Below are 19,999 nucleotides of genomic sequence, written 5' to 3'. Positions count from 1 at the left end.
AACAGGTTTTCTTATTAAGCTGCCTTTGACAGCTGCGGTTGTCGGCTTTATCTTTATAAATAGATATAAATAGACTCAGATATATGGTACAGGATAATAATTTGATCCTAACAACTTTGTTATATAAAAGATAAAAGAAGAACAATTCGAGCGAATAAGATACATATAATATACTATCTTTACATAGTAAATACTATTATAGTTGAATTGAAGTCGATGCCCTTGTCTTGGTTGAATTAAACTATATTTGCAAATCAGAAGATTAACAACCTTATAATTTAATAACTGTTCTATTTGCTAATATTCAAATGTAATAATTTGATTTGTTTATGCATACACTTAGTGAATACATTTCTTAATAAATAATATAATGTACATATCTAATAATTTTGTATTATATTCACAAAACGAATACACGCTGTATAGTGTATATATACATAATTGTTTCGTTTATTTGTTATGAGAAAAAAAAATAACAAATGATTTTATACCTATATCAATATAATTTCAAACTTATCGTTGAAGTTTTGAAAGTGTATCAAAAGTAAATTTACTGTCGTCGTTACTATAAAGAAGCAAATTCAATTTTGTTCAAGTGTAAACTGCCAGTGCTTTGGTGTGATATCAAGAAAAGCCAACTGACTTCGTGAACTACAAAAATAAAATATGCGAGTTCGTGAATTATTCAATTTTCTCACACAAAGGCTTACAACTGTCAGTTTAAATAACTTCTGCAAAACATAAAGGATATTCGTGTCTTTCCATAACTCGAAGCGATATCGGTATGAACACGTCTTCATTTAAATAAATTATGTATGTGTTTAATATATAATTAAAAGAAACATCATACATTTAAAGGATGAGAGGATTGAAAAGGAAAAATGTCTAGTGATATAGAGATTCGTGTGACTAATTCTATATATAATAAAAGCGATTACACAATATTGGTTCATCAAAATTAGGTAATTGACTTTCAAAATCAAACACTATTTAAAATAATTATAATATTTGTACCACTTGAAACTTTGCATCTATAATATATTTTTTTTAATATTCTTATAAATATAAATAATTATTTCGTTATGTACAAAGTGTAAGAAATTTTTAATAAAGTTACTATACTTAACCACTAACTACTAAGATTTTTGTAAAAGTACATTAGTTTTCTGCATACAAATATTTGCAAGCATATGAATATTATTAAAATTTTATGAATAGTTTCAATATAAATATTTACATTCAATGTGAAATAAATTATAAAATACCTACATATTTTACAACAAAGCTTAATAAAATAACTTATTTATACAAAAGTGAAAAAAAAAAAACATTACTCATAACATTTATCCAATTACAACATTTACGTACTATTTTAAGCTCATGAGATCACTAATTCAACATAGTCCTTTTGGTATTCACAATTAGACGGCTCATAACGGAGATTCAATCGTACAAATCTCGCCTAGAAATCGTTGAAACCGTACAATAGCTGCTACTAGTTACCTCATCGGTACTCTCCGTTAATCAGGAAATGTCCGTATTTTCGATTTTATAGAGAAACCTGCGGCGATGTAAACCTCATGATTCCCCATTGGGAGCCATCGTGACCGTGCTGCAGTTGGCGCGTGTGGATCGTGTCGAGCTTCTTCGCAATCCCATTCCACCGACGCGATTCAATAGTATTAAATTATCACTCTTCCTTTTCCCGGGAAAGTTGCAGAATAAGAGTTCCCGCATTCCCTTCCGGAAGTTCTTAGACAGAAACGCGTACAATAGCGGATTGATTCCAGAGTTGAAATATGTGATCAGGAAGGTTAATGGTGTCAAGAGAGCGCTGAAGTCACTCGTACCCTGGTAGCCACTCGACCAGTACTGCCACATCTTGCGCGCGTGAAATGGAAGATTGCATATGGCAAAGGTTAGTACGACGACAATGAGCATGCGGACGACACCACGGCGCGCGCGAAGCACGTTTCGGGAGAGGTGGCTCAAATGATGACAGTTTCGGGTTTCATGGGGTTTTGAACTTCTTGGTGATGTCGATACTTTTCCCTGTGATTAGAAAAGAATAATTACCGAAATTGTTCGTATATTTACATGTTTATTTATATATTTAATGTAATTGCGAGATATTTCTGAGTTGGGCTACTGGGCCAACTAATGGTAAGTGATCACAAATAAAAAACAAAATTCAGATTATTGAGGGACACATTTGACATACTTATGCCTCTATTGCACACCTCGAACGCGCAGGACCATAGTGGCATCCATTATAACCACAATTTGCTTTTATTATACTAGGTTTTTGCGAATTCATTTAAATATTCATAAGTATAAAAACTTGATTAAAATCTAGTATCCTACTCAGAGTCTCAGCGTACATTAGACTTTTATGAAAGTATATTCTGTGTATTCTGCACGAAAGAATAATATATTTATTTATATGGTGGTAGGACTTTATGCTAGTGTATCTGGGTACAAAACTCATCAGATATTCTGCCGCCAAATAGCAATAGATACTTAGTATTTTAGTATGTCCGTATAATGTAACTCCTACAATATAAAAGACTAGATTACGATTTTTTTATTTGATTACAACCTATTTGTGAGTCTTAAATAAATGTATGGATAAAAAATTACCCTATAACTTTACAACTATATAACATAATGGGGTCATAATTACATTAATTGACTCGCCATTCAAATCTAACTAAGTGGGTGTAAACCTGCATGGACTAGCACAAAGTCATATCACAGTTCAAAAGACACAGTGTTATTTGTAACAGAATCAAATCTTATATATGAAGAGCGTAAACCCCAGTTTTTGTCCCAGTGATAGGTTAGGATAGATATAGGACGATGGCTGTATATAAAAAATCGGTTAATAGTCTCATTTTGAAGCTACAGTCGTAAATGAGCAGAAAATTAAAGAAGATTCTTGATTTCAATTTACTAAATTGTTACGATTTAACAAATAATTAATTTTAGAGAGCGGAAAAAGTTACTGGCCGGTTATAGAGCGGTACTTCGGCTGTATAAGAAAAAAAATGAAAACCTAAACATTCTAACTGAACTAATGTATACTATTATATATTAAAAATTTCATTTAAAATAGGTTTCATCATTTTGGTGCCAAATGTAGATGAATGACTTCCAGTTTACAACTGAAATGAAGCAAAACAAAACCTGTCATAGTTTTCGAACTTCCTAAAAAACGCGAAGATTCGCGGGAGACCCTCTAGTGTCCAATATAATATAAAAGATTATACCGACCATATATATATAAATATATATATATAAACTATAATATACTTATATTGTCCATAATAAATACATTGTATTACAAACACCGTAAGCGCCAATATGCTTTGTCTTAGCATTTCCATCATCATATTTAAGAGCGCGCAGGGGGCAATAATTTATACTACACTGGTTCCCCGTAGGAATCCTCAATAATAATTATGATTTCAATTGGTCTATTAATTGCTTACATTTTGATTAGGTCACCACTAGCAAATTGTATTCGATAACCCAGAGATCATGCTAATTGTAGACGCTGGATTTCACGTTTAACGAACGATAAGGTTTTATACTTTTTAAATATATGTTTAAATTCTGGCTAGTCTATAACATAAATATTACACATATGTTATTTGTATATTCAAATAAATCTACTCATGCGATGCACTTTTGATTGAGATGAGACGTTTACAATTATGTTCTAACAAATGATAAGAAAATCGAATAAAATATTTATTTGCAATAAGTTTGGATACTAAAATTTTTCGTGTTGTTTTTTAAATGTATTTAATGATACCACAAGTGCCTTACGATCATTTGACTTTTCTGTGTGTTACTAGTTACATGTATCATACAAATATTTTGTGTATATAACTAACAAACAATATGATCGTGAACGTTTACACGTTGTATTAAAATAAATGAACAAGCGGCTGTAAAAGACTCGTGACCGAGGTGTTTCAGTATTATTATGCAAGGATATATCCTTTATTCTTCGTTGTCGGTGCTTGTATTATTCAGGATTTAACAACATAGCGTCCTAGTTTTTAACTTTGTAAAGAATAAAAGCTTATCGTCTTTTCCAGTTAGATTTTGGAGGCGAATCCGAGCTGTACCACAAAAGATACCCGAATTATTCTTACTCGAATGTGTACGGCTTAAGCTTAAGATAGGAGATTTGTACAGACTTTTTAAAGCAAAAAAAAAAAAAACATTTAAACCGATTGTCATTGCTATAATCACGTTTGTCTCTCGCTCGGTATTCTAGGTTTGTTTTCTTTCTATTTGTTTAACCAAGTTTCTATAAAATCATATAAATAGACGATAGCACTGTTGAATAATTTATTAGTCACCTACTTGGTTGCAACCGGCTAATCCTCTCACTCTTATGTGCCATAACGAATTGCACTTCAAACTAATGCACTTGCATTTACGTGGCGATATAATAGGCTTCTACTATTCCTTTACATATTTACCTTTTTTCCAAGGTCGCTTTTGAAATGCCTAATATAAACTAATGATGAAAATATACAACGGACTCATAATTTCGAAAAGTGTTCGGAGTATGGACACAAAGTTTTAAAATATAAAATTATAAAAATAAATATGCAGCAAAAAGTTTATATATAAATATATACTTTTTTAAAGCATTCATTCATCATTACATTTTTTATTGGGTTATATTATCAAATATGTACCTATCTATAATAAACTACCAATAAAATTCATAAAGTGATATTGTAGTTTTTACGTGTAATTTTCTAATTTAGAACTATAATAATTAAATAACCCAGTAGTTTTAGTAACATTAGATACAAATAGTTAATAATACTCAAAATAGCCTCTTAAATGTGATATTAAAGTTGAGCCTCTAAATTTTTCTGCTGGGCAGTAACGTCATGTTGGCTGCGGCAATGCGGTACACATGCGGCAGCATTTCATCCGTCACATTTAATTTTTTTCACGGCGATTTTCTGCGCCACTGATTACGAGATAAATTAGCTCAGTGAGCCTTGCCCGAAATTAAACCAGCGATTGCCAATTAAGATCAACGTGTAACTACTGCGCGATATCTACTCTCATCCATGCGTCCACTCGCTGTTATTTCTAAACTTTTCAAAATGCGTATAATATTTTACCGGAGAATTAATCTATAGTATTAATCCAAATGCGAAAGTAACTGTCTGATACTTCTTCACACTTAAACCGCTACGGAAATAGTTTGAGTCCCGAGGATGGACATAAGCTACTTTTTTATTTCACCGCACGCACCGTGACGCACTAATGCTATGGATAAATTTCGCGGGGTTAAAGCTGCAGTTTCAACTAGTTTATAATAAAAAAACGCATACTGTATTTAATATAATGTCATTTCAGTTTTATTATAAAAACACTAACAATATCTAACTGAAAGATTGTTAACTACGAAATGGTATCTTGGTTTCTTTGTAAATTTAATGTTGCTTTCATAATATTTCGACAGTTTGCAATCTGTCTAGATTTATTATAAACTAACAGCCTTTACAATTTTACTGTAATCTAAATAAATAGTAACCGTCAAATAGTAAACATAAATTAGCATGTTCCCTCCAGACTGAATAACTAATCAGATAGTGTTTCTTGAATCTTAATAAGAAATAAATGATTGCTTAGAAGAGAGGAACTCTTCCGAAGTAATACGTAATTTATCTCAGTTATGCAGCGAATATTGCTTCAGCATTGTGTTAACAAATATTTACGTAATATTGTCAGTGTAACGAATCGTTCAACTGTTCAAACCGATAAAATGATAAATCTTAATATCTATCTTAATAATTATCTTTGATATTAAATTAATATTAACGTTTAATCGCGCAGGTTCAAGTTCGTGAGGAATAATTAAATAGGCTATCAACATTAACGAAGTAAGTCTATGCAAATTACAATGAATATGAATGTCGTCGAGTTTTCCACTGTTGATTTTACCTAGAAAAAACGACATAACTCACTTTTTATAATATTCATTTCTTTAGTTATTTTAACCTTTATTCATTTGTGGAACAGGGATAATTTATATCGAATCCTGTTTCTCACCAAACGATATTTTTTACTAATATCACTGTGTTACTCGCAGTAGTTTATGTTGTCTTATTGCTTCTGTAATATATTTTTTCCTCAAAACATATAACGAGATATTAGCTTGTATATAATCATTTTGTTTCGAGTGATTGGACTTTATTACTATATATCTAAAAAAAAAATATGAGAATTACATACCGTTTGGTGAGGAGCAGTCATAGTTATTATTATTATTTTTTTTTGTATCTGGATTGAGTATTGCTGTTGGCCCTACTGGCCTTTACAGCGTCACCGGACGTTGGGGCGAGTGTTAAGACTCTGCCTTAAGGTGAACCCTTTTGGACTCGAGAGTGACGTTTGTCCTGAGGGTGTCTCCTATGAGATCGCACCTCGGCTCAGAACGTAGTCGGTGGGGTGTGAATTTAAGCACTGATAGAATTTACTGACGTCACGGCCGCCTCCGTGACGTCGCTAGTCTAGGTCCTCGTTTCCGCCGGCGGAAACGCTGTGAGTGTGAGTTGTGTAGTGTGGTGGTTTTCCCTACTACTAATGGCGCGTTTGCGATAGTGAAGCTATCGTCGTTGTCGTTCAGGACGTGCATAGGTCGCCTGAGTCAGTTAGGTAGATTACCTCTTAGGGAGGTGTATTGACAGGCTTGTGCTATCAACGGATTGCTATGTTGCTTGGCTCTCTCAAAATACGCCGTGGAAAGTATTTTGCGGTGTTTCGCGATCGAATCGATGTCGAAGTCTTTGTGTAGGTCGACGTTACGGATGTACCACGGCGAGTCCGTGGCGATACGAAGAAATCTATTTTGGATGGTCTGTAATTTTTTGATTTGTGACGCTTTGATATGGGCAAAGACAGGGCTCGCATAGGTCATGATAGGACGAATGCAGGCTTTGTATAGTGTCGTCTTATTTCTAAGAGACATTTTACTCCGCCCGCATAGTATCATATACAGTCTTCCTAGTACGAACGCTGCTTTGATTCGGACTCTGGTTATATGTGAGTTGAAGTTTAATTTCCTATCTAGCGTGACTCCAAGGTATTTGGCTTACGATTTCCACGGTATCGGTTGGTATAGTTATTATGATAATTCTCCATATTTATAAGCTAGACACGAATTGTGATTCATCGGGCGGGTCGTTAAATAGTAAATAACAAAGAAACTAATCGCATATGTCTGTTTACTTCCTTTATTTTTCTAAACAGCACGATTGCTGTCTACACGATTGCCATTATAATTTATGTAATATTACTTGGAAGATTATATTGCATAATATTTTAATATCTAAAAAATTGGGATGATGTTGAAAATGTGCTCTGTGCTCAAACTTCTCTTTCTTTTGCGGCGAAGACTTGAAGCTTATTTTGCTGTTCCAAGTCGGGTTGGTGGATACATATATGACACAAATTTCCTTTCACGCCGTGCGTGAGAAAACCTATAAATAAATATAACTTAAATAAATAAACTAAAGATTGTTAAGTGGTGTTTGTCCAGATTTGAACCGGTAATCTTCGGTTAGGTTGTTTGGTAGGTGAACAAAATCCCGTCACAGATAGTTTCGGGTACTTCGTTAATTAATTTATTATATTTATTATGAATTATATTATTATATTAATATTAAAGGCATATATATACCTAGTAACATTTACATTTCGGCGTAATACTATCTCTATCTCTTTCTCTCTCTTTCTCTCTCTCTCTCCCTCTGCTCGCAAATTAAATCAATCAAAATATATGTTATTAAAGTAGGTGGGCCAAGATTAAATTCAATTAAAAGTTTGCCGAGATTAGCTCATTCATACAAAAAAATACTTCAGATTTATTATACTGCTATGTAAATATTTTATAAATTTGTTTACTGAACATTGATCTAACAAGCGCTAAAAGTTCAATTAATATTTCATGAAACAATTTTAGTGACGATAAAAGCAATGTAGCATAACAATGAGCGATTTTACACTCGACTTGAAAGTTTCTCGCACGGAAACAATCCGAAAGAGGTCGTTTAATAAATGATTATGCCTTGGACTACTTTTGTTTCGAATTTTTTTCCTACGCTTTACTCTTAGTATGCCCATGATTTTTATTTAATTAACAAAATAATGTTATACTTCCTGCATTCATATGTTAATTAGTTACCTTAGTGTCAGAAGCTCCCACAAGAGTTCTTTGGGTTTCGCAGCTGGTAGAGGCCGATTTATCCACACGTGGGCACTGCGTTGCACAGCATTTCCCCTGTCCTAGCTTCCCGAGTCCGTGCGAACTCTGCCACAAGCCCACTGCAATTCTTGTATAAAGAACCTGTACAGTCAACAAAGCCAAAATTAATTTAAATTTCTTATAAGATATATGTATTTCTTCTCAATTGATCTCTTAATGATGTATTTATTTTTGTGAATACATATCGCCACGTCTAAGAAGGAGTAAAAATTGTCCGTTTCATTAGTCATTGCAAATGTTACGTAACTAATCTAAGTTAAATTGTAGAAAAAGATCAACCCAAGAGTTCAAAGGTTACTTTCAAGCAAATAAGTATTTTTAACCGAACTTAGAAATATTTAACTTGCTTGTAATCTTTCCAGATAAAAAATATATTGCTAATGTATAATTTTTATTGTGGTAATATTTTTTTTTATATTTATACAAGCGTTGTAATTATTTACTTTCAAATTTTAAATAGATTAACTTCCCACTTAAAATCATCTAATTTAGAAGACAACAAATTCCTAATAAATAATGTTCCCAAATGTAGTGTCGAAATTTTATTTGAACGAGTTAACCTAATCAATAGTATTTATTATATCGCTCCTAGATTTTTAACGAGTGTTTTGAAACGGATTCGTTTCTTGATTTATTAATATATAGTGAAGTATTACCGTTTTTTAAAAGCGGGAACAAAAACGATCCTTTTTATAGGCCTATTTCTATACTTCCGTCGCTGACGAAAATATTTGAATAAAATATCTTAAATCTTAACTTTGGTATAAATAATAATAATGGTGCTAAAGCTCTTGATCTCATTGCATCATATTTGAATCAAAGAATTCAACAGGTGTCTATTAAGGGTGTTCTGGATCTGCATTAAAGATGGGTGTTCCACAGTAATCAATTTTGGATCCTTTTTCTGTTTTTGATCTATATAAACGACCTTCCTTTCTATGTTAAAGGTATTTGTAATATTTTATTGTTTGCTGAAAACACCTCATTACTTTTAATTTTAAGACAGGAAAAAAGCTAATTATGACGATGTAAATAATGCTTTATCACTCATACAGAGTTAATTAACAGAAAATATTTTAATTCTAAATGACAAAATGACGTTTATCGTCCCTGACAGGGAGACTCGATTAGTATACTTTGGTTTCATTATGTAAGCCCCAAAGTAAAATGTCTTACGGCATTTTACTTTAGGGTACATAACTACTTTACGACAGATATTGCAACGGTTTTCATCCTATAAAAAATGTCTGTCTGGTCTATTTATAATCTTCGAGCTCGAGAATCTCTTCGGAATGTTTTAATAAATAGGCATAGTTGCTTCACAATATATTTACAATAATATTATTATTAATAATTTATTAATATTCACAATAATATAAGTCATTTGAAAGAAACGGTGTTATTTACTGTTTAAACACGAGGAGGAAAGATAAACTAGTTTTACATCCTTTTTGGGGCACAGTATTCGTTTCTATAATAAGATGCAACAGTTATTTGTGTTTATAATTCATCTCTAGCTCGTGCGTGGAAAACATCGTGCGGAAATCTGTATGTGTTTAATTTCAACGAAATTTTGCCACGTGTGAATCCAAGAACCCGCATTGGAGCAGCGTGGAGTATGCTCCTAACCTTCTCTTCAAAGGGAGAGGAGGCAAAGTGAAAGTCCAGCAGTGGGAAATTTACAGGCTATTACTATTTTATATTATATAGATAAGTTAGCCCAGATGATCTTCAAGACTAAGATTTATAATATTATTATCAGGCCTTGACGCTCAAAATTCTATTAGACGCAAGAATAATACGAAAAGAAAAAAAAAAAGTATAAAAAAAAAAAATCGAGTTTTGGGAGAAAGTTATAAGATGAAATATGATACAGGAAAATTTGATTCTCAGAAGAAACATATTTTATTATTTATTTATTTTCATTAGGACAACCAAAGGTAGATACAATATTACATCAAAATAAAAAAAAATACATTTCAAAATTATCTAGGTAAAAGTTATTATTACTTACTAGAGTTTAGAGGGAGTATCGTAGCTGTTTGCTTATCATATTTAAGTAAATTAAAATTAAAATCAATATCAACATTTTCGGCTACTATCGAAAACGGAAAATTTCCAATAACATTTAATTAAATATAAACTATGTCGTCTTTGTAAGAGCTCTTTGCTTTCAGACATTTGAAGAAATGCCGCTTATTTATTTTATTACTAATAAAATAAGCAAACGGTCCTATGATACTTCAATCTTAGAGAGGAACCTATAGTTTGTTAATAAGGAGATACTAGGAATTTGTAAAACAAGATATTTACTCAAAGTAAGAATTTATTGATTTTTATGATGAATACTTTAATGTGTGTAATATACATGTATATGGGACAGATTTTCATACGAGTCGTGCAGGTTTCCTCACGATGAATAATAAACGTATATCAAGCATATGAAAACTTAGCGGTGTGACTAATCTTGGACCCGCTATCTTAGGTTAACATTTTCATACAGCTACTGGACGATATCGGCTGTTAGATATATATAAATTGTAAATGTCTGATTTTAATTAGCGTTTTACTAGGAATCATAGGTTTTTTCTTTTTCGATATTATAAATGTTAAGTATACTAGTAGGCCGAATCTTCGCGTTTATTCAAGAGATTATTAGAAAGTATTTATTTTTATTTGTTGTAAAGAACAACGTACGTCGTAGTAGGTTCGCATCTTTTTGATTTTTTTCTATTCAGCCGTTTTCTCACCGGCCAGTAACTCAATTCTTTGTTAAATCATAACAATTTAGTAAATTGCAACCGGGAATCCTCTTTATTTTTATAATCACTGGGACAAAAATCGGCTTAGGCTATTAATATATAAGATTGTCATAAATTGAATCATTGAATATACAAAATGAAATTAATAAATAGAAATTATATATGTCAGCAGACCAAAAAAAAAATGTGTAGCCGAAAACCTTATCGGAATCATGCTGAATATAATAGTACAAATTTCATGTTAAAATATTCAGCGGTTTTTGTGTGATGCGCGTTCAAACAATACGGCGATATTTTTTATAGATATTAGATAGTGCATTGTATCATACATTAGTACCTCAAAAAAGTAATATACACGTGCCATGTCTATGGTGAGAAAATATTCTATTGTTTTGATTGTTTTTTTTTTTTATTTTTACTGACAAACACTATTTTGAATTAGAATTTATTATAAGTATATTCTTTGATAAGTTTTATGTGACTCTAAATTATGATATCGAACAGATGGCAAGACTTAACTGACGCGAGTATTTTTTACACTCGCTAGAAGTTCCCAACTTGTTGTTTATTTTGGTATTTTTTTCGAAAAATAAGCTTTCTTTCTTTTCATTCAATTTGAACAAAATTGTTACTACTGAGCTTCCTTTCAGAAGAATTTACAAGCCGGTATTTCAATAATATTTGTAACATAATAAATGATGAATATATTTTTACATTACATTTGATTCATTCGACGAACTAATATTCAATATTCATAGCAGACAAAATGAAGCGTAACTTGCCTTTCCTTGCTCTCATAAAATATTCCAAGTGTAAAATGTGCATCTTATTGAGTAGGTTATTGAGTAATGAATTAATAAAACCTAAAACGTATTCTATCGACTATTAAATTGAATTGAAGATCTCAACTATTTCTATATATTTTTAATAAAATGTAATCTTATTCCCGTAAAAATATATTTATTTATGGGTTTTATCATGCTACAACCCAAGCGGATGGAGGAGGTAGCGCTTTTTGCGCGTGAAAATGACGGGAGGAGGTAGTTTTAGGCATATGTAGCGAAGCAAATTTTTCTTTTCCTTATTCTTTCTATTCAATCATTTTAATAATAATTTGACCCGAAACTAACCCCGGATCAGTTAAACGAAAACTTTTCATTACAGTTTTGAGTTTAGACGTGAAATATTGAAAATTTGAAAATATTCAACCAACGACGTGGAAATAGTAATTTGACAACTTCCCGCATCGTAGTTTGCGCGGAAAATAGCCCGGAGCAATAATTTAACCCTTTCACACTGTGTTGAATATACACAAAAGTTTTGAATTTTATACTGCTAATTTACTGCTGATAATAAATTTTGACAATTTCACGATGAGTCACTAAAACGAAGACCCTGTCTTTGTTTTATAATTACTTTATGTATTAAATACAACTTCAGCTCATTCAGTGAAATTATGCAAATGATTTAGATTAAATTTTTAATTTGCTTAACATATCCATCTTTATTAAGGTAGCAAAAACTGACAGACGTCCTACAAATATAGTCATATAAATATGTGTATAGACGATTTTTATAGTATAAGTGGCAAACGAACGGGAGGTTCATCTGATGAAAAATGACTACCACCACCCTCATGGACCTCTGCAATACCGGGGAGCTTGGAGTTGCGTTGCCGGCCTTTAAGAAATTCGATTGCGATTCGACTTTTGCGACATCTACTGGCGTGTAACAACAAAGTACATAATTTAAAACTAAATCCACGCATCTATCTATTGCCGATTGTGGGAAATGTAAAATTGTTGTTTTTTCTATAAGAGCATGTTACAATTCTGTGGAAAAATAAGTTCATTAACAAGATTCCCATAATGCGCGATCAACCATGACAACTAAGTTATGATCTTACGCTGCTAGTATTTGTACACTGGCTTACTTACTCATCAAACCACAAGAACATAACAAAGTATTATAATAACTGGCGACTGGTGATATAAAACTCATCCATTGGGTTTTTCACAAAGAAATGAACTGAACCCGCACATGAATAATTTATTTGTTTGCAATAGTAAGTACTACATAAGAATATATGTTGTGATCTGATCTCAATATGATGGTACTTTCAAAGAAGAGTTCCATAGTTGTTAGAACTTAAATATATAACTCGAAACCGAGCTCAGCAAACAGCAATGTTTCTTAAATAAATAATACACAAGCACCAAGTGTTGGATCACTACGTTACACCATTGCAAGCGAGATGGGAATAAAATAAAGTAGATAACTGTATCAATTGATTTAAAATGTACATCTGTTTTATATTTGTACAAAGAATTTCAAAGTATATTATTAAAAAAATATGTAACAAAATTGTTTTTTGTATTTCATCCTGTCTGATATGTATTTGTCCGGAAACAGAACTCGAATTTTAAATCATCGATAATCGACCAAATTCTTTTTTTTCAATTCTGTTATGTATTAAATATTCATTCTTATTTTTTTAATTGTTAAAGGTTGTTTATTTTTTTCATTTAAATAGTATTACTTAAATTGTCATAATGTATATTCTGTTGGAAGACCTTGCATATGGAAAGACTTTTATAAATAAACTAGCCACTTGCCTCGACTTTGTGCAAAAAATAAGTAATACCTAGATATTTTTTACGTTAAAAAAATGAGTTAAAAAATATAAAGTGCTAGTGTATTTTACAAGTTGTCCGGCGTATTTCATGCATTTATTTAAATATCTCGCAATATTTCTATAAGTACCGGTACGAATGTCAAGTGTGAAAGTAACATAAATGTTATGTTGATAATGAGTGCAACTACAGCTGTTGGTTTTTCTATGTGCTTTTTTTTAGACATCAAAATGTTTACTGTGATTCATCTATAAAAGATTTCCTTGACTTTTATGTCGACATTTTAGAGAACTATTTATCTTTCATAGAAAAATATTTCATATAATATATTATAGTTTTGACAGCGTTTGAAAGCGCGTGAACTTACAATTTAAGCTATAATATCACAAAAAACAAACAAAAAATTATATATCTTACATAAAACCTATGTCCGACTTAAAACTATAAACTAATATATTATGTAATATAAAAGTTCCATATCAATCAGATTGTCGTTCGTGTGTGCAACCAGATAAATCAAAACTAACCTATTTATAATATAAGTATAAAATATGATAAATAATAGTTTTCCATTCGCTCATAAATAAACCTTAGCTTGGTAACTCTGCCGTGGAAGTGAAGCGCATGGGAATATGACATACAACAAGATTACATTTCCAACGGAGCTTAATAGTGCCGACAGACGTCTTAAACTCTCCTTGAAATAAGAACTAGAATTCGCACTGTATTTTTATAAATATTTATTTATTATATAATACTCTATCGAATCAACAATTATCGAATTAACATTGCTTATTGGATAAGCAATGTTAATTGTTATCTACTCATTGAAATTTTTAAGCCACTGAGAAAAATATCGTTCTTAACTCCCTAAATAACTATGACAGTATTTTTTTATCCTCCGGAATAACCACTTAGAAAAACAGTGATACCCACTTCCAAGCTAGAGGGGTACAGAAAACTCTCTCTATCCCGACGACGGTGCGAGAATAGCAAAAAAAAAATAGGTATGTTGTATTTGAACAGGAAAGAGAGAACGCTCTTAAAAAACTCTTATACATTCAACCTACATAAGCACAGTCATTAGTGATCCAGAGTAAATCGTGAAAGGAAAAGTTTTATATGGATGTAAGTATTTTCTGGATTCATGCGAAAACTATTGATCTAGTTGAACCCTCAAGAAAAGAGCCTACTCTTTCCTGAAAGGCCGGCAACGCACCTGCAAGCCCCCCGGTGTTGCAAATGTCCATGGGCGGTGGTAGTCACTTTCCATCAGGTGAGCCTCCTGCTCGTTTGCCACCTCTAACATAAAAAAAAAAAGTTGAGCAAAAACTTTCATGCGATATATGTATGTATATTGGGTGTATTTTTAGTACGTTTAATGGTTTTTTTTGATAGGCAAAAGCATTTTACTTGTAATATAAAAAATTGAAATATTTAAATCCCAATTTGTTTGTTATGCGTAGAGCGAACACTGATGTTTTTGAACTAAGTTGGATAGAAAGAGTTGAAATCACCTCGCACCATTATTTAAAGCATAAAATACTACTATTTAACAAAACAAAATTTACGAAATTACAAAAAAAAAAAATTTATACATAACTCATAGTAAATATTTTACGTTTACAAAGAGCCCATTTATATAGTGACAGTACCTGGATACATCATTTAGAAATATCTTTAAAAGAATATGCATAACGGGTACTTTCAATGTAAAAATTGATTTTTGTTTTAAATCCTAATAACATTAATTTTGTGTCATTTGTGTTTCTTCGGTTTGGAACATATCTGCATAACAGGGTACATTAATAACCCTCGCTAGCTCAAGGACGTCACGTGTATAAGATTCCGAGAGTTTCAGCTTTTCTCTTCACTTTAATTTCTGAGAATTCAATTCATTTAAATTCTTGAAACACATACAACGGATGTTGTGGATCAGATGCTTTGTAGTCATTAACGTGTTATAGGAACACCTCTTGTTGGAATTTATCATCTGGTTCGTGTTAAGGTACTTTAGTGAAGATTTTCATCTCGAATCAAAGAGTTCGCAGCAACTACGTATTAATTGCTTTATTAAAGTGAACAAATGCCTTACTATCATCAAGATTTGTCTTGATATTTTTTAAAAGTTTGCCTGTTTGAAGTGATTTTTATTTCTTTTGACTCGTCTTAACTCTAGCGAATAAATCGTAGGAGATTAAATTCGCTTTTCTTCGCTTGAGTATTCGTGCTACGTTAAGAAAGAACAATAAGCTTAGACTTTCAACTGAACTTGCAATATGTGAATTCAAAGTCATCCTCCTAAGGTGAGTCAGGTTCGGAATATTCAGTCAGAATATTTGCTTACATTGAGTATTTGCGATTCAACGAGAAACTACTTCTAGCGTCCTTGCTGATTTTCGACACGTCATACATATGTGTAAGTATATATATTTTATTTACTTTGATCTGAATATTTATTTATCTATATGTAGTGACTACGTAAAATAGCTTTGTGCAAGTTCGTCTGAGGAAGTAATACCCGCTCACCAGACATTCTACCGCCAAACAGAAGTACGTAGTTTTGTACAGTTCGAAGGGTCAGTGACATAATATCTTAGCTGCCAAGGATGGAGGCAAGTTGGTGCACGGGTAACAGGGAGTGGTTAATATTTCTTGAAGCACCAATATATATGTGATATGGTGACTACTTACCAAAAGTTGGCACATGTACCCGTCTGTATCTTGTCCTTTGCATATTTGATGTTCAAATTTAATTGTAATTTTATGAGTTAATAATAAATGAAATATTACAATTTTAAATTAAGTGTTGTAACTCTCTCTTTGATGGAGAAGGCGATAAGTTAAGAAGGATGAGTAGGGTAATGGATAATCTACCTTGCTGCTCCTTGGGGATTGGAAGATAAATGTCTCCTTTAGATAACTTCAATCAAATGATCTTTTTCTTAAGATTAACTTTCGAACTCGAAATAAATTGGGCATTTTACCATTTTTCCCTTAAAAAAAGATCAATTTCTGATATAATACTAGTTCAGCTGGGCTGGCTTCTATTTTCTCTACCACAACCAGTTTATCCAAACTGTCAAATATAAGATATACGTTGTGACTTAACCTGGGACGCCTTTTCTTGATAGGCTATTTAACATTCCGTTGCATCTCAAAGACAAGTAATACAGGGATTAAATGATATATATCTTAGCAGTTAGCTGTTAACGTATCAACATATATAATTATTAGTTTAACTGAATCGTTTGTATCCAATTCGTTTTTTTTAAATTATAAGTTATATTTACATCCTCCACTGTTAGTTAGTCATAATTAGAATTATATTGTGATGAAATTGTTTTGTAATATTTTTATGATAGTTTTATGGTAGTCTTAAGGGTTGTAGTGTGAAATTATATACTTTCTTATTAAACGAAATATCTAACATAAAAATATGCAACCGGACCATCAAATTCCGTGATTATCATGTTAATCATATAAACTCTAAAGCTTTGTAATATTAATAAAGATACATTATTTTGATAAGATGTATTTTATCATTGACAGTTTAGGTTAAAATACATTTACACTAAGCTGCCGTACAAAGCCTTACTTAAGCTAACCAAGTTTTGTTTTAGTCCTATAACATATATAACTTGTTGACTTAAATCTAATATTATAAATGAGAAAGTAAGTATGTCTGTTTCTTACGCTTTTAGGAGGAAACCGAGCTTGAACCTCAAGAACATAGGCTTTTTATTTCTTAAATCTACGACTACCTCAACTGAAGCGTGACCGAAGCCCTGGACCAAAACTATTCTCCAATACTTTGAAATTAAAATTTACGATTATATTGATAGCTTATTTTTAAATTATTTATCTATTAGTAGCAGTGACAGAAGTACAAGCTGTCTTAATCGTATCTTCAAAATCGTTTTTGTGTTCGAATTGTGGACATCAATAATTATATCCGTAAAAATAATGTAAGCTAATCAAAAATATTTAGAAATACAATATTAATGTTATATTCTTTAACTTATATTAGTTAGATAAATAGCAACAACAATAAAAAATAACAATTATTAATTAATGATTTTGTATTTTAGTGAAACAACGCGTCACCTTGCTTCTTTTTCAATCTTTTGCCGAATTTGTGTAATATATGTCTTATGTATCCAGTTGGTATAACAGATTGCTTTGTATAATTGAATACAAAAATAAATGATTCACCGTCAGACTGCTTGAGAGTGATCGCAGAGATGCACTGCCGTCGTACGAATATCGTTTTGCTTCATAAAGCTATACATATTTGTTAAAAATGGGCAGAAACCAAATTATAAGATTAAATATTAATATCCACAAAAATTAAAATAATTTTGTACTGTAGAGATATTTGTGAGACTCGCGAACTGAACAACTATTTCATCTCCGACATTATCAATCGGGAAATTGTAAACTATATAGACGGGTCTTTGTGTTGGCCTTTCTGCAGTCCTTTGTGTAGGCCCATTTAGGTAAGTACAGCAGTGTAGCAGGCATTATAGTCATTTTGTAGATATGATTTCGCTGGCAGGTGCAGCCATAATTGAATTAAAATAATATACATCACATATAAAGCAGAGATGGCCCAGTGGTTAGATGCATGCATCTTAACCGATGATTCCGGGTTCAAACCCAGGCAAGCACCACTGAAATTTCATGTGCTTAATTTGTGTTTATAATTCATCTCGAGCTCGGCGGTGAAAGAAAACATCGTGAGGAAACCTACATGTGTCTAATTTCAACGTAATTCTCCACATGTTTATCCACCAACCCGCATTGGAGCAGCGTGGTGGAATATGCTCCAAACCACGACACGTGCACGGCTGGGCCAATTTTGCTAATAATTTTTTTTGTTATATCTGTTACTGTCAAAAGAACCACCTTTTTATAAAAGAAAAAAATAAGAAAGCTCGGAACAATAGAAAATTTAAGAAGAGTTAACGATCATAATTATTACCGTTTGATTTAACTGTCAGTTGGTGCAGTTGAAAGAATGCGTAGAACAAAAAAAATCTTAAAATAGATATATATGTTTGAATTGCAGCAATAAAATAATTAATTTATGATTTCTTTGTGCAAATTTCATAAATATAAATCTTAGGGCAGTCTAAGTGTTGTTTTCATCAATTTCATATTGGAATTCCGTGTTTTCCGTTCGAAAATCCAGTTGTATGTCCTCGTGTCGTAATACCAACAAAACTATTAATATACGCATAAAATGTTATGTATCATAAAGCATTATAATAATAAACAATACTTATATTTTATATTTTATTAATTATACAAATTCGAATACAATATTCATAGGAAAGGCAGGACAACGTCTGATCGGCTTATATTTTTATATTTGGCAAATGCAATGCAAGTATGTGTATACATTTCACTAAAAACACCAATTATTATTATATATTACATTTAGTGTTTTTTCTCTCTATTGTTCTACTGTAGTGTGTGTGTGTCTATGGTCCACGGAGCATTAACGATCTAAGGCTTGGTTAATATATCTAAAAGTCTATCTATCTTGACGCGACCTAGGTGTAATTTGCTAGTTCATATTCCCGATTGAAATTAATAATATTTATGTAAAATCTACTATGAGTATGATATAAGGTATTAAATCAATCAATCTATTTGGCACTTTTGCTTGAAACTCTAAAACAAAAACACAACTTATTTTTCTTTAAATACAACTCTTAGACTTAGTTAAAAGAAAGAATCGATCTAATTTACCAAGTTTATTTAGTAACTTCGGACCCGAAGCTAACGAATTCGGTATTGGTTTTTGAAAGTAAAAGGGGTTTATTGTTCTTTGACTGGTGTCAAAGAACAATACTAATTTAAGGACATGACAGACTGTAGCTGACGCAAATATTGATGAACAACAAAACATTCATGTAATATAAAATAATTTCCAAGAAATAATTTGAATGGTACTTTAGCTAAAAATACTGATCCAAACGACTTTCATATTACGAATGCTCATATGTATATAGGATATCGATAAAGTTAATTAATAGTGATGGGGCGAATATGGCTTTTATCGAATATGGAATCGGTACAATACAATTCGGACCTCTGTCAATAATTACTAATAGATCCAAATTGAATTGTTATATATAAAATATCCTGTAACGCAATACTGTGCGTTCGTCACTTGTTTATATTATAATAACACGAGCTATTTTGTCATCTTCAATTTTGACAATTACCGCCGATTCAATATTCAATTAATCACGGAATAATAAATTCAAACATTCAAACAGTTGTTT

General features: G+C 31.6%; 1 protein-coding gene across 1 annotated transcript in view; it reads right to left on the bottom strand.

Moving 5' to 3' along the window:
- Positions 1–847: 847 nt before the first annotated feature.
- LOC113394507 (trissin receptor-like) overlaps positions 848–19,999 on the bottom strand; it is a 54,710-nt gene continuing 35,558 nt past the window's right edge. The window contains exons 5-6 of the mRNA XM_026631839.2: positions 8,228–8,389; positions 848–2,052 (exon numbers count right to left, since the gene is read on the bottom strand). Of these exons, the coding sequence (XP_026487624.1) occupies positions 1,579–2,052; positions 8,228–8,389 (636 nt within the window). The 3' untranslated portion in view covers positions 848–1,578. The remainder of the gene's footprint in view (positions 2,053–8,227; positions 8,390–19,999) is intronic.

Source organism: Vanessa tameamea, chromosome 4 (genome assembly GCF_037043105.1).
Source record: "Vanessa tameamea isolate UH-Manoa-2023 chromosome 4, ilVanTame1 primary haplotype, whole genome shotgun sequence".
NCBI classification, from domain to species: domain Eukaryota; kingdom Metazoa; phylum Arthropoda; class Insecta; order Lepidoptera; family Nymphalidae; genus Vanessa; species Vanessa tameamea.
The sequence above is the reverse complement of the archived record's forward strand: the minus strand, read 5'-3'. Positions and strand labels throughout refer to the sequence as shown.